This window comes from Anolis carolinensis, chromosome 1 (assembly GCF_035594765.1).
Source record: "Anolis carolinensis isolate JA03-04 chromosome 1, rAnoCar3.1.pri, whole genome shotgun sequence".
NCBI classification, from domain to species: Eukaryota; Metazoa; Chordata; class Lepidosauria; order Squamata; family Dactyloidae; genus Anolis; species Anolis carolinensis.
The window spans coordinates 96,814,690-96,832,791 of record NC_085841.1 but is presented as its reverse complement, the minus strand read 5'-3'; the positions used below and the strand labels follow the sequence as shown (position 1 = coordinate 96,832,791).

General features: G+C 42.3%; 1 protein-coding gene across 1 annotated transcript in view; it reads right to left on the bottom strand.

Annotated features, from left to right (window-relative positions):
- The window catches only part of frk (fyn related Src family tyrosine kinase), a 62,626-nt gene that overhangs the window by 15,132 nt on the left and 29,392 nt on the right, over window positions 1–18,102 (bottom strand). The window contains exons 2-4 of the mRNA XM_003215578.4: window positions 16,013–16,134; window positions 13,017–13,180; window positions 11,502–11,670 (exon numbers count right to left, since the gene is read on the bottom strand). Coding sequence (XP_003215626.2) covers window positions 11,502–11,670; window positions 13,017–13,180; window positions 16,013–16,134 — 455 coding nt within the window. The remainder of the gene's footprint in view (window positions 1–11,501; window positions 11,671–13,016; window positions 13,181–16,012; window positions 16,135–18,102) is intronic.

Genomic DNA, 18,102 nt, shown 5'->3' with positions numbered 1-18,102 from the left:
TGTGGGCTACTTAATAGTACAACACTTCACCCTTCAATATTCCTAGAAATATTGTTCCTATACTATTTTTTTATTAAACAGATAAATTGTTTCCTTCCATATCACACAATAAATGTTTTACTACAGCTTTGTGATGACCCATGGGCCTTGTAGTCCTGCTCAGGACATTGTAATTCCTGATGAAGATGAAAACTTGGGTTTTTTACCTTCCCAGTCTGAACTGGATTCCTCTCAGCCAGATCTTTCCCAGGCAGATCTGGGAACCTTGCACCTGCAAGAAAGTTGTCTCCCAGAAGTATGTCAAACAAGCCCAGAGCCTACTTCTCCCGTGTTCTTGCGCCGGGAGTTTTGTAAACAACAGAGAAGTTTGGAATCAGCTTCGCGCAGGAGTGCGAGGATTGCAGCTAAGAATGTGGCCAATTAAGACTGCTTCTCGTGAGAATCTTTGGGGAGTCTCACATCTGGTCTCAGAGTTTAGCTTTCGGTTCTGATTCCCAGAGAACTGCTTCGGCGGGAAAGTTAGACTCTATTTAGGTGTTTTACCCGCGTAGTAACTTCGCGGAGTCAATTCGTCAGCCTACGGAGCGAGTTGTGTCTGGACAGCGCGCTCCGATTCAAGCCTCGCTCCTGCTCAAGCCTTGCCTTGCTATCCAGCCTTCGCCTTGCTTCCCAGCCTTTGTTTATCTACGGACTTTGCCTTGTTTCCCAGGATCAATCCTTGCCTTGTTCCACGGATTTTATCAAGTTATTCCACGGACCTTGTTCTTGTTCTTAGTTACCTTGTTCCACGTTCAAGCCTTGTTTCAAGTATCAAGTTATTTCCTAGCCTCGCTCAAGTTTCATGGACTAAAGGACCTTGTCATCTCCCCTCACTTTGCTTGGCAAAGTGAGTGTTTCGGTTATTGGATTACAACTTTGGACCTTAATATTTCTTATTGGACATTGCTTTTTTGGACTAATTCTGACCTTTCCTGAAAGGTCTAATTCTGGACTATTTTCTACACTTGTTTTTATTAACTTTATATATTCCTTCAATAAAGATATTAGATAGATTCTGGCCCCTGTGTATGGTTATTGGTGCTCTGCAGCCTGGGTCGTGACAGTTTGACTCCGCCACCCTAAGCACCAATTAACCTCGGCCAGAATGTCTACCGGAGTCGTACCTGGGCCGAGCGGCCAGCCGATTACCTACACCATCGACAAGGATGAGGTGGACCGAATCCGTGATAAGCTCAATGCACAGGATGGAGAAATAAGGGGTTTGAAGGAACGCGGAATTCGTCTTCCGGCCATGGCGTTGCCAACCAAGTTTACTGGAGAAGCTTCTAAGGTTCATGTCTTCCGTCGCCAATGTCAAGCTTATCTAGAGGCCCGTGCTGCCGAGTTTCCCCAAGAAGACATCAAAGTGGCATGGGTTTACAGTCTTCTAGACGGGCCAGCGGCCAGCTGGGCGACGGCACTGTACGACCAAGCCTCTCCACACCTAAGATCAGCGCAACACTTCTTGGACCACCTCAAGGAGACTTGGGGAATCGAGGACAATTTGGAGGCAGCCGGTCACAAACTCCGTCGCCTTTTCCAAGGAGACAGACCTATGTCTCAGTATATAGCCGAGTTCCGAGTACTGGCCCACAACACCGGCTGGAACGATGTAGCCCTCAGGGGACAATTCCGGGAGGGTCTCAACATTGAAATGCTGGAAGAAATCTCCAAGGTGGATCCTCCCCAGACCCTCGAGGCACTCATTGATCAATGTTTACGGGCTGAAGTCATGATTGCCAACAGGAAACAGTGGGTTCGAGGCCAGGGCAGTAGAGCCGGGGCAAAACCCCCCGCTCCCGCCAGCGTTCAGCCACGTCCGGTGTGGAGACCCCCACCGCCAACCCCATACCCCAGAGGAGGCGAGGAGGTGCCGATGCAGTTGGGCAATGTGCGTCCCAGACTAGATGCCGCCGAGAAGGCCCGTCGTCAACGCTTAAACCTCTGCTGGTACTGCGGGAACGGGGGCCACTTCGCCAGAGAGTGCCCAGCCAAAGGGAAGCCTGCCGCCCGTCTTGCGGCGGCGTCCTCCACGGAGACGAAGGCGTCTGAGCCGACTGGCACACAGCCGGCGGGGGAAGCCAACGACCGGGTGTAGAGAGGCTCGCCAACCCGGTCAAAAAATCCATCCAAGAGCCGCCAACCGGGGTCCTGTTCCTTCTCGTGGTCACATTATGGTCAGCAAAAAGGGGACCCGTCATGATCCACGCCATGATAGACTCTGGAGCTACCAACAATTTCATCGATAGAGAGTATGCCGACTCTCTGGGATTACAATATCATGATTTCAAGAATGCCCGTGTGGTGCAAGCCATAGACGGCCGCCCCCTCAAGACGGGCCCCGTAAGTCAGTGGTCGGAACCCACCAGGATGTGGATAAGGGAACATATGGAAGAGATTTCCTTCTTTGTTACCGAGGTCCCCCATTTCCCTGTGATTTTGGGAATTCCATGGCTGACTCTCCACGACCCTAACATCTCCTGGTCCAACAGAGAACTGCAGTTTGCTTCACCGTACTGCCAAAACCATTGCCTCGTAGCCAAGGTATGCCATGCCACAGACACCGAGCCCATCATCACCTTGCCAAAGAAGTACTCCGAGTATTGGGATGTATTCAATGAGAAAGAAGCCGAAAAATTACCCCCACATAGACCTTATGACTGTGCCATTGACTTGGTGGAGGGGGCCCCGATCCCGCGAGGGCATCTCTACTCCCTGACTGAACCAGAGCAAGAAGCTCTCAGGGAATTCCTAGAGACAAACCTTCGCAAGGGATTCATCAGACCCTCTCAATCCCCAGCCGCCTCCCCAGTGATGTTTGTGAAGAAGAAGTCAGGGGAACTACGCTTGGTGGTGGACTACAGAGCATTGAACAATATCACCAAGCGGAACAGCTATCCCCTGCCCTTAATCTCGGATCTACTGGATCGGCTTCGAGGAGCCAAGGTTTACACCAAGCTGGATCTTCGGGGGGCTTACAACTTAGTTCGCATCAGGGAAGGGGACGAGTGGAAGACCGCCTTCCAGACCAAATTCGGATTATTTGAGTCCCGAGTTATGAATTTCGGTTTATGCGGAGCCCCCGCAACGTTCCAGCATTTTGTCAATGACATTTTTCAGGACTATCTAGACAGGTTCTTGATAATCTACCTGGACGATTTTTTGGTGTTTTCTAGATCACAATCAGAACATGAGAACCACGTCAAAATGGTGTTACAACGATTGCGGGATCATGGACTTTATGCCAAGCTGGAAAAATGCGCCTTTGATCTACAAGAGGTAGATTTCCTTGGTTACCGCATCTCGCCTCTAGGGCTTTCCATGGATCCAGCCAAGGTTTCAACAGTATTGGAATGGCGGGCGCCAACTAACAAGAAAGAGGTGCAGCGTTTCTTGGGGTTCGCGAACTATTACCGCAAGTTCATTCCAGATTTTGCCCGCTGGTCCGACCCCATCACTAGCTGCATCCGTGGAAAGCAGCCTTTCCGCTGGACTGATCAAGCAGAGAAAGGGTTCCAGCAACTAAAGAAACTATTCACCTCCCAGCCAATTCTACAGCACCCAAATCCTGGAACCCCTTTTGTGGTGCAAGCGGACGCCTCTGATGTGGCAATTGGGGCTGTACTCTTACAACCGGTGGGAGATCACCTCCATCCCTGTGCCTTTTATTCTCGTCAACTAACCACAACAGAGAGGAATTACACCATTTGGGAAAAAGAACTACTGGCCATAAAGGCAGCCTTTGAAACTTGGAGACATTGGCTAGAAGGGGCCAAATTTCCCATTGAAGTCCACACTGATCATCGTAATCTAGAACATCTAAGAACTGCCCGCAAACTAAATCAGAGGCAGCAACGTTGGGCTTTATTCTTTGAACGATTCAACTTCCAGATCCATTATGTGACCCCAGCCCAAACCAAGCAAGCAGACGCCCTGTCACGTAAACCGGAATACGCTGCAGGACGCAAGGAGACCTTTGAATCCCAACTGCTACAACCCGAGAACTTTGCCACGCTCACGGTGGGGAACACCAAATCCATTCCCATTGGTTCAACTTCCCCTACTCCAGGACCCATCTGTGCTCAAGAAATCAGGGCTAGTCAGCAAGCAGATGCCTGGGCGCAGGACCAACTTCGCCAAGGTCTGCATTTTCCCTTTTCGCTTAAAGATGGGCTGCTCTGCTATAGAAATCATGTTTATATCCCACCCGGACCGGGCAGGGAAAAAGCGCTTCGTCTGTGTCATGACTGCAAACCAGCAGGACACTTCGGACTATTTAAAACTATGCATTTGATCCTAAGGGATTTTTGGTGGCCCAAGATCCGCAAGGATGTGGAAAAATATGTCAACACCTGCCCAGTATGCCAGCGCTCCAAGATACGAAGGGAGAAGCCCTCAGGGCTTTTACACCCCCTTCCTACCCCATCTCGCCCATGGGAAATAATTTCCGCGGATTTCATCACTGACCTACCACCTTCCTGTGGATTCACCACGATCTTAGTGGTGGTGGACCTTTTCACCAAGTTAGCCCATTTCATTCCCTGCGAAGGCCTCCCCACGGCCAAAGAAACTGCGGATCTATTTCTTCAACATGTTTTCAGACTACATGGATTGCCCAAGAGTTTAGTCACAGACCGTGGATCTCAATTCACCTCTCGTTTTTGGAAGGCACTACAAAAACTATTGGGCATAGACTCTCGCTTATCTTCAGCTCATCATCCCCAAACAGATGGGCAAACGGAGCGCACCAATGCCACTTTGGAGCAGTATCTTCGCTGTTATGTAAACTACCAACAGGACAATTGGGCTTCTCTGTTACCACTGTCTGAGTTTGCCTACAACAATGGAGTTCAAGCTTCTACAAAAGAAACGCCGTTCTTTGCAAACTACGGCTTCCATCCACGTTTCTTCCCCCCTGTCATTGAAACTTCAGAAGTTCCCGCAGCAGAGGATTGGCTGCAGGAACTCACAGCGGTGCAACAACTTTTGCTCCAGCAACTGGACCAAGCCAAGGAGGACTATAAACGCCACGCTGACAAACATCGCCAGCCGGGCCTCGAAATCAAGGTAGGAGATCGGGTTTTCCTGTCCACTCGCTTTCTGCCCTCCCACCGCCCTTGCCGGAAGTTAGATGCCCGTTTCATTGGCCCCTATCCAGTGGTGGCGCAATTAAACCCCGTGACTTTCAAACTCCAACTTCCGCGTTCAATGCGCATTCACCCAGTGTTTCACCGTTCCCTGCTCCTTCCGGCGGATGGTGTGCGACCTGATACAGACCAACCGGCCCCCCCTCCTGTTTTGATGAATGGGGAGGAGGAGTTCGAGGTTGAGGACATTTTGGATTCTCGCTTTCACCGCCGCCGCCTACAATATCTCATTGACTGGGTGGGTTTTGGCCCTGAGGAACGCTCTTGGGAAGACGCCTCCACAGTCCATGCTCCTGATCTAACCCGTCGCTTTCATCAGACCTATCCCACCAAACCGCGACCTCGCGCCTCGGGGAGAGGGCCCCAGTTTGGGAGGGGCCTTGAGGAGGGGGATAGTGTGATGACCCATGGGCCTTGTAGTCCTGCTCAGGACATTGTAATTCCTGATGAAGATGAAAACTTGGGTTTTTTACCTTCCCAGTCTGAACTGGATTCCTCTCAGCCAGATCTTTCCCAGGCAGATCTGGGAACCTTGCACCTGCAAGAAAGTTGTCTCCCAGAAGTATGTCAAACAAGCCCAGAGCCTACTTCTCCCGTGTTCTTGCGCCGGGAGTTTTGTAAACAACAGAGAAGTTTGGAATCAGCTTCGCGCAGGAGTGCGAGGATTGCAGCTAAGAATGTGGCCAATTAAGACTGCTTCTCGTGAGAATCTTTGGGGAGTCTCACATCTGGTCTCAGAGTTTAGCTTTCGGTTCTGATTCCCAGAGAACTGCTTCGGCGGGAAAGTTAGACTCTATTTAGGTGTTTTACCCGCGTAGTAACTTCGCGGAGTCAATTCGTCAGCCTACGGAGCGAGTTGTGTCTGGACAGCGCGCTCCGATTCAAGCCTCGCTCCTGCTCAAGCCTTGCCTTGCTATCCAGCCTTCGCCTTGCTTCCCAGCCTTTGTTTATCTACGGACTTTGCCTTGTTTCCCAGGATCAATCCTTGCCTTGTTCCACGGATTTTATCAAGTTATTCCACGGACCTTGTTCTTGTTCTTAGTTACCTTGTTCCACGTTCAAGCCTTGTTTCAAGTATCAAGTTATTTCCTAGCCTCGCTCAAGTTTCATGGACTAAAGGACCTTGTCATCTCCCCTCACTTTGCTTGGCAAAGTGAGTGTTTCGGTTATTGGATTACAACTTTGGACCTTAATATTTCTTATTGGACATTGCTTTTTTGGACTAATTCTGACCTTTCCTGAAAGGTCTAATTCTGGACTATTTTCTACACTTGTTTTTATTAACTTTATATATTCCTTCAATAAAGATATTAGATAGATTCTGGCCCCTGTGTATGGTTATTGGTGCTCTGCAGCCTGGGTCGTGACAAGCTTCATAATACATCAATATTTCATACACTAGAGGGAATATTTCCACAGCCTTTTGATGAGTATTGATCCAATTAACTGCAAAAATAAATACTAATAACACATGTGTGTGTGTGTGTGTGTGCGCGCGCGTGTTATTAGTTGCATAGAATGGATATTGAACATTTTAAACACAAATTTGAATAAAAATGAAATGAAACTAGGTCTGAATATAATTAAATTAAAACCAATAGATCTCTGAATGGTTAAAGACAGATCAAAATAATATATGTAGTTTGTACAAATACGTTTGATATTGCATTTACATTTACTATTTACTGTAAATTGCCAAGAGAATTGAAGCAAGCCTTACCAGCATCCAGCTGATTATTTTGAAAGGACATTGACTATTTGCTTTCCACTTTCATAAAAACAGGAATTAAATTCTACTAAGCATTGGCCACAGCTTTTGACCAAAATGTCATGCTGAAGCACTACAAATAGACCTAGACAAATTTAGGCATGAGAGGAAGTAGAGACCAATCATAGGATATTATGAAGAGAAAGGATTGGGAGCAGATGCAAAGGTAAACACTGGTTGACTGTTACCAAACAAACAGTTCTGGCATGAGCAAGGTGTTGCCTGGATGGTCCTTGGGAACCCCGCCAATTCTATTATTCGAAGCTCAGGCTCATGCTCTCCCTCTTTCCCCTTCTCCACAAATCTGCATGTGAGAGGAGGGCAGGGTTGTCATAAAATAATTTTCACATGGATGGGAGCAGAGACAAATACTGGAGTCAGCAATTTGCCTGAAACTTTTTGGGGAGCATGTAGTCTGTAGGCCATATGTTGGGCAAGTGTGTTTCAAATGCTTGACTGCATTGTAAGAAAATTAGGAATTGACCTTAAATCCCATTTTGGAGAAAAGATTGAACATGAAATAAATAAATAAATAAATAAATAAATAAATAAATAAATAAGGCATAGATTGCCTGAATTCCAAGTGGTAGTCTCAATTAAAACACATTCTCTGAATCAATAGAAGCTGTTCAGTCAAAGCCTTTGGTAAGTTCCATTTATTCAATGGGTTTGCTCTATTTAGGACTGACAGCTGAAGTTAACCATCAAATTGCAATCCTCCTGCTAGTTAGAAATGCAGTCCAACAACAGTCTTAGCATGATAAAAAATGCTAGGAATTGTGAGAACACATCACCTGGAGGACTACAGTTTGCCTACCAGAATTTCAGCCACTGAAATGTGGAAGTGTATGTTGAATACTTTGATTTCATGGGAAAGGGCTTTTTTCAAGCTGTCTGTTGAGTGCATGGCTCAACTGTTTTCAAAAGCAAGAATGGTGTCCTAGATTCCCCAGGTACATAAATATCAGATAGAGGAGACATTTGGTCAGCACTTTTAGAAAAAAAATCATCCAAGTAAGAAGATAAGCATGCATTCATGCAGATACCACAAGCTGTCAGAAGTTGGTTTTCAGTTCCCAGAATTAAGCAGAAGCATGTGCACATGGAGCAACAAAAGGTAAAAGAAAAAAGCCATTCATGAATCTCATGCATACTTTTAAAGGACTCCAGATATAATAAAATGTATCATAAAGGTTAAAAGTATTTTTCCTTTATTCCTTCTGTTTCTATCTATTTTTTATCCAGTGAGCTCAAGGTGACATACCCTGTTCCTATCAGCCTCTGTGAGGCATGTTAAGCTGAGTGAGAATAACTGGCTGAAGGTCAACCTGTAATAATAATAATAATAATAATAAAACTTTATTTATACCCCGCCACCATCTCCCCAATGGGGACTCGGGGCGGCTTACATGGGGCCATGCCCGGGAAAAATACAATATAACACAATATAAAAACAACATATCATAATACAATTACAACAATACAATAAAGAATCATATACAGTACAACACAAAATCCAAAGAACAATATAACAGGGCAGGCCGCACGAATGTAAGATTCATGGCACAATGAGGACTAGGATCTTGGCCTCCCAAGTGCCATGCCAACTCAATCCCTTGCCCATTAGCTTCATTGGCAGCAGTGAAACATAAAAGAATCTTGAGCAGTACAGCATATATTTAATATATTTGTTAGATTAACTCAGAAGTCACTCCAGACTGATTCCCTTGTACTTAAGATCTTGAAACAGAACTGTCAAAATGCTTTGTGGGTAATTGATTATAACAATAAATATATGTGGCTAAGGAAGCATTCTGGATGATATACAGAAGATATACATTAAGATAGCATCCAACATGAGCAGGAGATGAACCACTTCCTCCACAATCAACCAGTGAATCTATTGTTCTCAGTTCCTACTGTGGTAAAATCTTCCTGCACCCAAAGCAAAATATAATTTGCCAGCAGTAAGTGCAGGTTCAAATCCCATTTTTGAATAAATAAGGCATGAAGTATAAAGCATTATGACTACAAATTGCACTTTCAATTCACTCATGTTAATTGGTGCTCTTAACCACTCAAACTGAAGAATATGTTACTGAAACCCACATACATTTAAGTTTTAAGTTTGTGAAACATACAGAGCAGTTTGTTATAGTAAAGTAGTACTTTACTATAGTAAAGTAAGTAAACTTAACAAAAACTGTGTTGGGTTAAATTTGCATATTTCATATTTAAATTGTAAATCCAATTATAAAATGACTTAGAAGTTTCAAATTGGTACAAATCAAATCACATTTCCCAATCTAATTTGCACATATACATTTTGCATATAAATATTATTCTAAAATTAACTAATTTAAGATGTAGTGAAATTTGACCATCGGTTCATACCTGCTGCTTTATTGGGTTATAAAATTCCACTCCTATGTTCATTTTATAAAAGAATCATAACAAATATTACAATGCTGTAATATTTCTCCTGACTTATCATGTTGTAGATGTAAAATTCTGAGTCATCAGGGAGCAGGTTGGGTGGAAACAGGCAGTACAGCTAGATAAAGCTTTTGTTTTGGTCCATACAGGACGTAATAGGCATGGTTAAAGTGTAAGGTTACAGCAGGTCTACTGAGGCAAAATCTCTATTTACTCACTATATAAGCATGTTGAATCCACATGTAAAAGGAAAAAATGCACTAGATCCGGGTTGCTTTGAATTTTTCAGGCTGTATGGCCATGTTCCAGAAACATTCTCTCCTGACGTTTTGCCCACATCTATAGCAGGCATCTCAGATTCTGCTTCTTTTCCTTGACTAGAATCTCCATTGTAAAACATTTTGGGAGCTCCTCACTCTGGTGATGAATATAAATGCACTCTTCACCTTTCTGAAATGCCTGCCTGCCCTGAAAAACAGGGTGAGACAGACAGAAAGGTAAAAGAGCCTTCCATGATTGTACAAAATGCCTACTATTGCTGGCAAGAGAAAACTCTCTTTCCATCTTGTGTGCACACTTAAGATCTCGCTGGATACTCACACTGTACTAAAGAATATAGCTAACAATCAAACATTGATTCAGAAAATTGAAACCAAACACCAACTAGAAAGAACATTAAATAATTACAGGTTGACTATCCCTTAACAAAATGCTTGAGACTAGAAGTGTTTGTTTTTCACCTTTTGGAATACCTAATTTTGCATAATACTTAAGTTTGAATCTTGGAGATGGAACCCAAATCTAAACATTTATGTTTCATATACACCTTATATGTATCTTAATACTTTTCTGCATTAAACAACATATAACCATTAGAAAGCAAAGGCATCACTATCTCAGCCACCCATGGGGGCAATTTGGGATTTCAGAATTCTGGGCAAGGGATACTTAACCAGGGCCTGAAAACTAGTCAGCCAAACAGAAAAGTCAGATATAGACAACATCATCTGAAATTAGAAATTCAAAATATTCAAGTCCTTGTGTTTGAGTGGGAAAGAGACTTCACTGATACACACACACACATACATGCCTGTAAGACAGCGTTTCTCAACCTGGGGGCTGGGACCACTGGGAGGGTCATGAGGGGGCGGGTATCAGAGGGGTCGCCAAAGACCATCAGAAAACACATATTTCTGATGGTCTTAGGAACCCCTTTGGCAGGAATGGCTGAAGATCTCTCTCAAGGTTAATGCCCACCAAACTCTTCCAGTATTTTCTGTTGGTCATGGGAGTTCTGTGTGCCAAGATTGGTTCAATTCCATCATTGGTGGAGTTCAGAATGCTCTTTGATTGTAGATTAACTATGAATCTGAGCAACTATAACTTCCAAATGATAAAATTAATCCCTCTCAACCCCACCAGTATTCAAATTTGGTTGTATCATGTATTTGTGCCAAATTTGATCCAGTGAATGTAAATACATTCTACGTATCCAATATTTACATTAGAACTCATAACAGTAGCAAAATTACAGTTATGAAGTAGCAACAAAAATAATTTTATGGTTGAGGGTCACCACAACATGAGGAACTGTATTAAGAGGTCACGGCATTAAGAAGGTTGAGAACCACTGCTGTAAGAAATTGAGATTAGTCTTCACTTCATCTTTTCAGTACTCCACAAACCTGTTCTCACTTTTTTTGACCTCAGATGGGCCTTTGGGACTATAATTCCACACTGTAGCTGCTGTGTAGGAAAGTCTAGAGGAGCAGATATGGTAATGATGATGTTGAAGAGCAAGATAAACAATGACTGGATATTCATGGGAGAAATCGGTCTGGCTCACTACATTTTTGTCATGTTAGAGTTAAGTATAGTTCTGGTGGGAAAACACTGAAGGAAGAACCAGACTGAACACTAAAATGAGAAGTGATGATGATAGGGGCAATGACTGGATATTTTAACTGTTCTCAGATGAAAACAATTGTCAATTTTGGAGGAACATTGTTATTTACTTGTAATTTTAACAAAGACATTGATTTACCCCAAAGCTAATTTACTATGATAAAACAGTGAAAGAAAAAAATAATTCAGAGAAGCCTTCAACATACCTGGTTTTAATGTTTTAACAGCCACGGGTGTGGTATTATTCCACAAACCTTCCCAGACTTCACCAAACTGACCAGAGCCCAATTTCTTCAAGAGCTGCAGGGAGTTTCGATCTATCTCCCACTGATCAACAGTCTGGTATGACAGATCATAAAGTTCAGGTGCATTTCTCTGAATCAGAATAAAATAACAGCATGCATAAGCTTTGTATACTTCTAAGAAGTACTGTGTTTGTCATTGTGCACTAAGAAGGCCTTTATTAAGAGGCAGTGGGCTAAAGAGAATGTGTGGTCAGGGAACAAAACCACAACGACACATTTCTTCACAAGGGTTTTAAGATGTTTCTAGATACAAAGAAAAACATGGACATTTTCTGGAAGTTTCATACTATCAAAGCAGTATAAAACAACTCTGAAGGCGAGTGTATACTAGGCCGGGCTGTGGCGCAGGCTGGAAAGCAAGCCAGCTGCAACAAATCACTCTGACCAAGAGGTCATGAGTTCGAGGCCAGCCCATACCTGCGTCTTCTCTGTCTCTGTTCTATGTTATGGGATTGAATGTTTGCCTTTATGTGTGCAATGTGATCCGCCCTGAGTCCCCTTCGGGGTGAGAAGGGCGGAATATAAATGCTGTAAATAAATAAATAAATATTGCATAAATTCCATTATAATCTCTTTGTATTTTGGTTGAATATGGTAGGACCCCATGGAGAGGCTTTTTTCAGCTTTAAAAAATAGCTTTTCTGTACTTAAAATAATCCAGGGACAAAATGTGGCAAAAGTATCCTCATACTACCAATTTTGCAATTTAGTTCTGTGCCCCCTGAGGGCCACAAAAATTGTCTTGGGGCTGCATGCTGCCTATGGGAGGCACCTTGCCACCTCCTTGCCCCCATAGCTACACCCTGGACTTTCACCCTGTTGGGAAGTAGTCCACCTCAGCATAGATATTTATACACTATTGTGTGCTATTTCTTATAACACGAGATATGTTCTACAGAAGGCTTAACAGCTCCAATTAATAACGATATAATTCTTTTTGAACCTGAAAGATAAATATATCCTTAGATGACAATGACTGATGATTATTATATTTGCTTATATCCCCTTTAATCTTTTGATTGGGACAAAAAGTGGTTGACTGAGACACAAAGTTTGGAAAACAAGAAATCAAGCTTTAAGAACAATGGCATAGTACCTATAAGAACCTGATGGGATAAGATTGTTGTTTGAGGCAGTACTTATAGAGAGCAAGAATTATACACTTGATGATTTTATCTCAATATAAGTTTACTTTATGGTGTACCTTCATAAATCACAAACTGGCATGCTTCTCCCCTCCCCTTCCCCCTTGCAGTCATGCAATTATTTGTCCAAAATGGCACATTTTTCACCTCTGAGGATGAAATGGAACAGTCACGTATGATTTCCTAAAGTAATCATGGCAGGCTATAGGAGGATTAAGTGCTTAACAACTGAAAATCCAAAAGGGGAAAATATGTCCTAAAAGCACCCTACCTTTATACATGGATTCCCAAGTTTCACGCACAATCCATCACTGGAAGTACTATAGTGTCTGACAAGATCATTCAAACTGTGAAAAGTTTTCCTTCTGGTCACAAAAAAGCTGCCATCTTCCAGTTGCTTGATTTGGTAGTGCTTCACAATCTTATCATCCCGCACTAGAACATTAAAATAAGGAAGGAATTTCAGACACATGAAGACAACACATGAGGAAACATCCAACCAAGTTTGTTGTGGCTAAGTTCAAGGAACTGAACAGTGAGGAACTCAGTGACTTATTGTACAATTACAGTTAAGAATCCTACAAGAATATCTGTAGCTATTAACTTTCCTTCTCTGAGAACTGCTGGTTATGTACCACAGCACACTTTTGATGTATTGAAGCAACTGAGTACTTCTGGATGTGGGATTTTGAATCTTTACTGTAATTCCTCTTTGTCATGATTCTATCCCATGGAAACTTAGTTTTACGCACCTCTTGTTAACTATGTTCAAGTCTACTTTAACTTATGGTGACTCGATGAATGAGAGGCTTCCAAGTCATCCTATCATCAGATACAGGGCTGTGGCTTCTTGAGTCTATTCATCTGCAATACACTCTTCCTCTTTTCCTACTGCCCCCCACATTACCAAGCATTATTGCTTTTTATAGTGAGTAAATTCTTCTCAGAAGGTGGCCAAAGTATGGAGCCCTCGGTTCAGTCATCCTGGATTCTGAATGAGAGTTTGAGGAGCTGTGCTACACAGGTTTGTATAGAGCAGTGGTTCTCAACCTGGGGTCCCCAGATGTTTTTGGCCTATAACTCCCAGAAATCCCAACCAGTTTACCAGGATTTCTGGGAGTTGAAGGCCAAAAACATCTAAGGACCCCAGGTTGAGAACCACTGGTATAGAGAGATACATTATGCCACTGAGTCATGCGGTACCTATAGTTTCATTTATCCATGTCAGACAAAATAAGTCCTCTCTAGGCATTTTCTCAGCCCTCTTGTGCAATTCTAAAGTATTCCTAGGCCAAAAGTCCTTCATTTCAATAGAGTTCACTATTATCCACGATTTTGCATATCCACACAACATTCAAGAACATTTTTCCTACAGATGCGGGGGTCGTGCTGTATTCATTCCAGAAACCTGATTATTTTCAGAATATCAAGACAACCATTCCCACAACATTATGGTAAGGCAGATAGTAAAGAGAGGATCAGACATGGCTAAGTGAACTGTTTTATTTACTGATCATAACTTTTATTGATTTTCTTTTCTTTTTTATTTGGAAGTTCATATATCAGACTTGTAACAAATGTTCACCACTTACAGTTGCATACAAGAATCATAAAAGCATACAATCACAGATTTGAAAGGGACTGCAAGGTCAATCTATTCCAGGCCTTTGTCATGCAGGGATTCCTCTCTGCTAACTAGAATTAAGTGATAAAAAACTAACCATATAAAAATAACCTCTATAGATAAGTAACTCTGACCATAATTCACCAAATTGAAAAAATATTACTAGAATAAAAAAATTGTACTATTTCATTATCCGGGTGGAGGCTACTAGGGGCCAATAGAGAGAGTAGGATACTTAGTTTTATGGGGGTGGATGGGGGTGGAAGGAGTAAAACCATTTCCCTTGTTTTTGTGTTATTCCCCCACCCATGTCCCCATCGTGGAAACTACCCTCCTTTATGATATGGGGAAGGGGGAAGGGGAATAACTAGTGAAAACAGGTGAAATGGTTTTCCTCCTTCAAACCCATCCCCCCATAAAATGAAGTGTCCTTCTCTCTCTAGCAGTGCCTAGTGGCCTCTGCCTGGATAATGGAACAATACCAATTTCTTTTTTTTAGGGGATAAAATCCATGAGCTGAGGTATTTCATATATATGGCTAGACACTGAGTTACAGGAGCATGAAAATAACTCTTTTGCTCCCTTTCTTTATATCTGCATTTTCTTTCTGTCTTTGTTTTGTATTATTGGGCTGTGATAAGTTGGAATTTTTCCACTTGTATGGAAATTCAGATAAATTGTGGAATGCACATTTCTTATGTTTTCTGTGCATTTCCTACACATTTTTATTTGTAAGCACTTTTGTACACCATTTTCATGCTGAAAATGTATTTCCATTTTTTCAAACATATGCAATTAGAATTGAGTGCATGTATTTGCACTGAGTGCATTTTATGTATAATTTGGGGGTGGGGGGAAGCATATGGAACTTGTGTTTCCCTTCCAGTGATGGAAAGGCTAAAGATATGAATATGATTTTATTAACAGTCTCATATACATGTACTGAAAAATGTATTTTAAACCCCCTGCTTAATACAATTTTCCATCCTTATAAGAAAGCTCTTTCTTTTATCCCCACCTTATAATGTTATCTCCAGAACTGAGACATACTTCCTCACGTATGTATTACATTCTATCCTACAGGATTCAAAATGGGAAACACCATTAAAAATTAAGAATAAAGGCAAATCTTTCATTAGAAGTACCCTGTGTTCACCTAATGCTACTCAGTGCCTTCTAGAATTAAAAGTTTCTTTGTCAACTGTTTCTCCAAGACACCTGCTAGGCTTTTTTATTCATTAATATATATATATATATATATATATATATATATATATATATAAACAAAGAACAATAAAGAAGATTTTTTTAATGTGTGGGTAGTTGGTATTAGTTGCCTATTGGCATTTATGTAACTTTGTGAGAAAAGAAATTACAATATGACCCCTGTATTTGTCTCTAGGAATTTGCTATATCCTCTAGTAAGACTCCATGGTAACAGCTGGAAAAATACCATAGAATTGCCTGGAGGACCTAGAAAATTCCTAGATATAACGCATTTTGGCAGATGAAGGTAGAGGAAACTGTGGGTACCAGTCCCACAGGTATGAGGCTTGTGCTGTATAGATTTTAAATGAGGAAAAAACAGGAAATATTAAATTCAAAATGTTAATTATTTCCCAGAACAAAGGAGGTAAGAATACCTGAAAGGGAGAATTCACTCCTTTGGCTTTCACTTTTTCTGATTAGGAAAGCACCTTCCTGGTTATTGGGACAGAGCAGTTGTCTCTCAGCATCTGCTCGTGAAACATCTCCAAAATACCATCTAAAACAGAAAGAAAAATGCAGACCTGATTAGTGAATCTAACCTAAATTCGTACCAAGAAACATATAATAAAACAAATCACCTAATTAGTTGGGCACTAAGGTTAAATTTGCCAATAAAAATGTATTGCAGCAACAAGGTTTATCGTAAAAGGTTCATTTATCTGGGTGATTCTCCACAAGCTTGCAACACCCAAATACATTTACAGAGCGACTTTAGTAATTCGCTGCATTAAACATATCTTAATTATAGAATTTACTATTGTTATTAAGTATAATTGCAAGTAAGAATTCTGAAAAATGTATTGCTTTTAATTTGTTTATACAGCTTAAGCTGGGTAGCAGCTTAATCTTTAATCATATGTTTATGGCTTTTGCCAAAGGTTTTACACACAATCTAAGAAACATATATAAAATGCTAGAGGAACAAAGGATAGTTCAGAATTGCCTGAAGTGGAGCAGTACATGCGCCTTGATCCCAAATCAAGATGTAGTATTGGTTGAGTAGCCCTTACTCAAATAAATAAATAAAAACTTTATTTGTATACCGCTCTATCTCTCCGAGAGGACTCAGGGTGGTTTCCAACATAGATAAAGGATTCAATTACCAACAAAAGTCATACAAAATAGTCATTATAAAACATTAACACGATACTATTAAAACAATCATACATATTTAAAATTTAAAAGCCAGCTCCAATACTATTCCATCTGGTAAAATACAAAGTACCAATGGCCAGAATTTCAGAGTATGCCTAGACAACTATGAGAGGCCTGGGCCAGGGCTAGTGAAATGAATTAACATAGGACCTGGGGAGTGGGTAAAGTGCAGAGCAGAATCCTAACTGATGGCCAGGGTAGGGCCTGGGCTACTCATTTCCAAGGCCTGCTGAACAGCTATAAGAGGCCTGGGCCAGGGCTACTACAACAAGATAGCATAGAGCCAGTGAAGTGGATAAAGTGCAATCCTAACTGATGGCCACAATGCACCTGGGGCTAATCATTTTCAAAGGCCTGCTGGAACCACCAGGTTTTAAGGTCCCTGTAGAAGGAAGATAGTGATGGGGCTTGTCTTATCTATCTGGGGAAAGCATTCCAAAGGTGGGGGGGGGCACCACTTCCCCAGTAGATCTAAGAATCTGCGCCGGTTCATAGGGGGAGATGCGATCACGGAGATACACGGGGCCCGAACAATTTAGGGCTTTGTAGGTCATAACCTCATCATCATCATCATCATTTAATTACTTATTAATCGCCCTCCATCCATGATGCTCTAGGCGATTTACAAGATAAAATTGTAAAGGATAAAAATACATACATAAAAATATTAATAAAATTAACATAGATTAAAAGCTCTAGTAAAGAGCCAGGTCTTGAGTGCTAGGGTAAAAGGCCCTAACTCACGCATGGCTCTCATATAGGGCGGCAAGGCATTCCATAAGGCAGGGGCAGAAATAGAAAAAGCTCTGCGTCTGGTCCTTTCCAAGTGCACTTCTCTAGGACCCGGTATATAAAGTAAGTCTCGTTGGGATGGTCGTTGCGCCCTCCGATGATGGGAGAAGGAGAGACGGTCCCTAAGGTACGATGGGCCTTGGCCATAAAGAGTTTTAAAGGTCAGAACTAGCATCTTATATAGACCACGGTAATCAGTTGGAAGCCAATGCAGATGCTGCAGCACTGGTGTTATGTGGCATTTCATGGGTGTTCTTGTGAGTTGCCTGGTTGCCGCATTCTGAACAATACGGAGCTTTTGGGTCGTGGACATCGGAAGGCCAACATACAGGGCGTTGCAATAGTCCAGCCTAGACGTGACCGTGGCATGGATGACTGTTGCCAGCGCCTCATCAGATAGATAGGGTGCCAGTTGCCAGTTGCCTCGCTTGTAACCTGCACCTTGAATTGGGCCTGGCAATGTATTGGCAGTCAGTGGAGCTGCTTTTATAAGGGCATTGTACATTCCCTATAATTA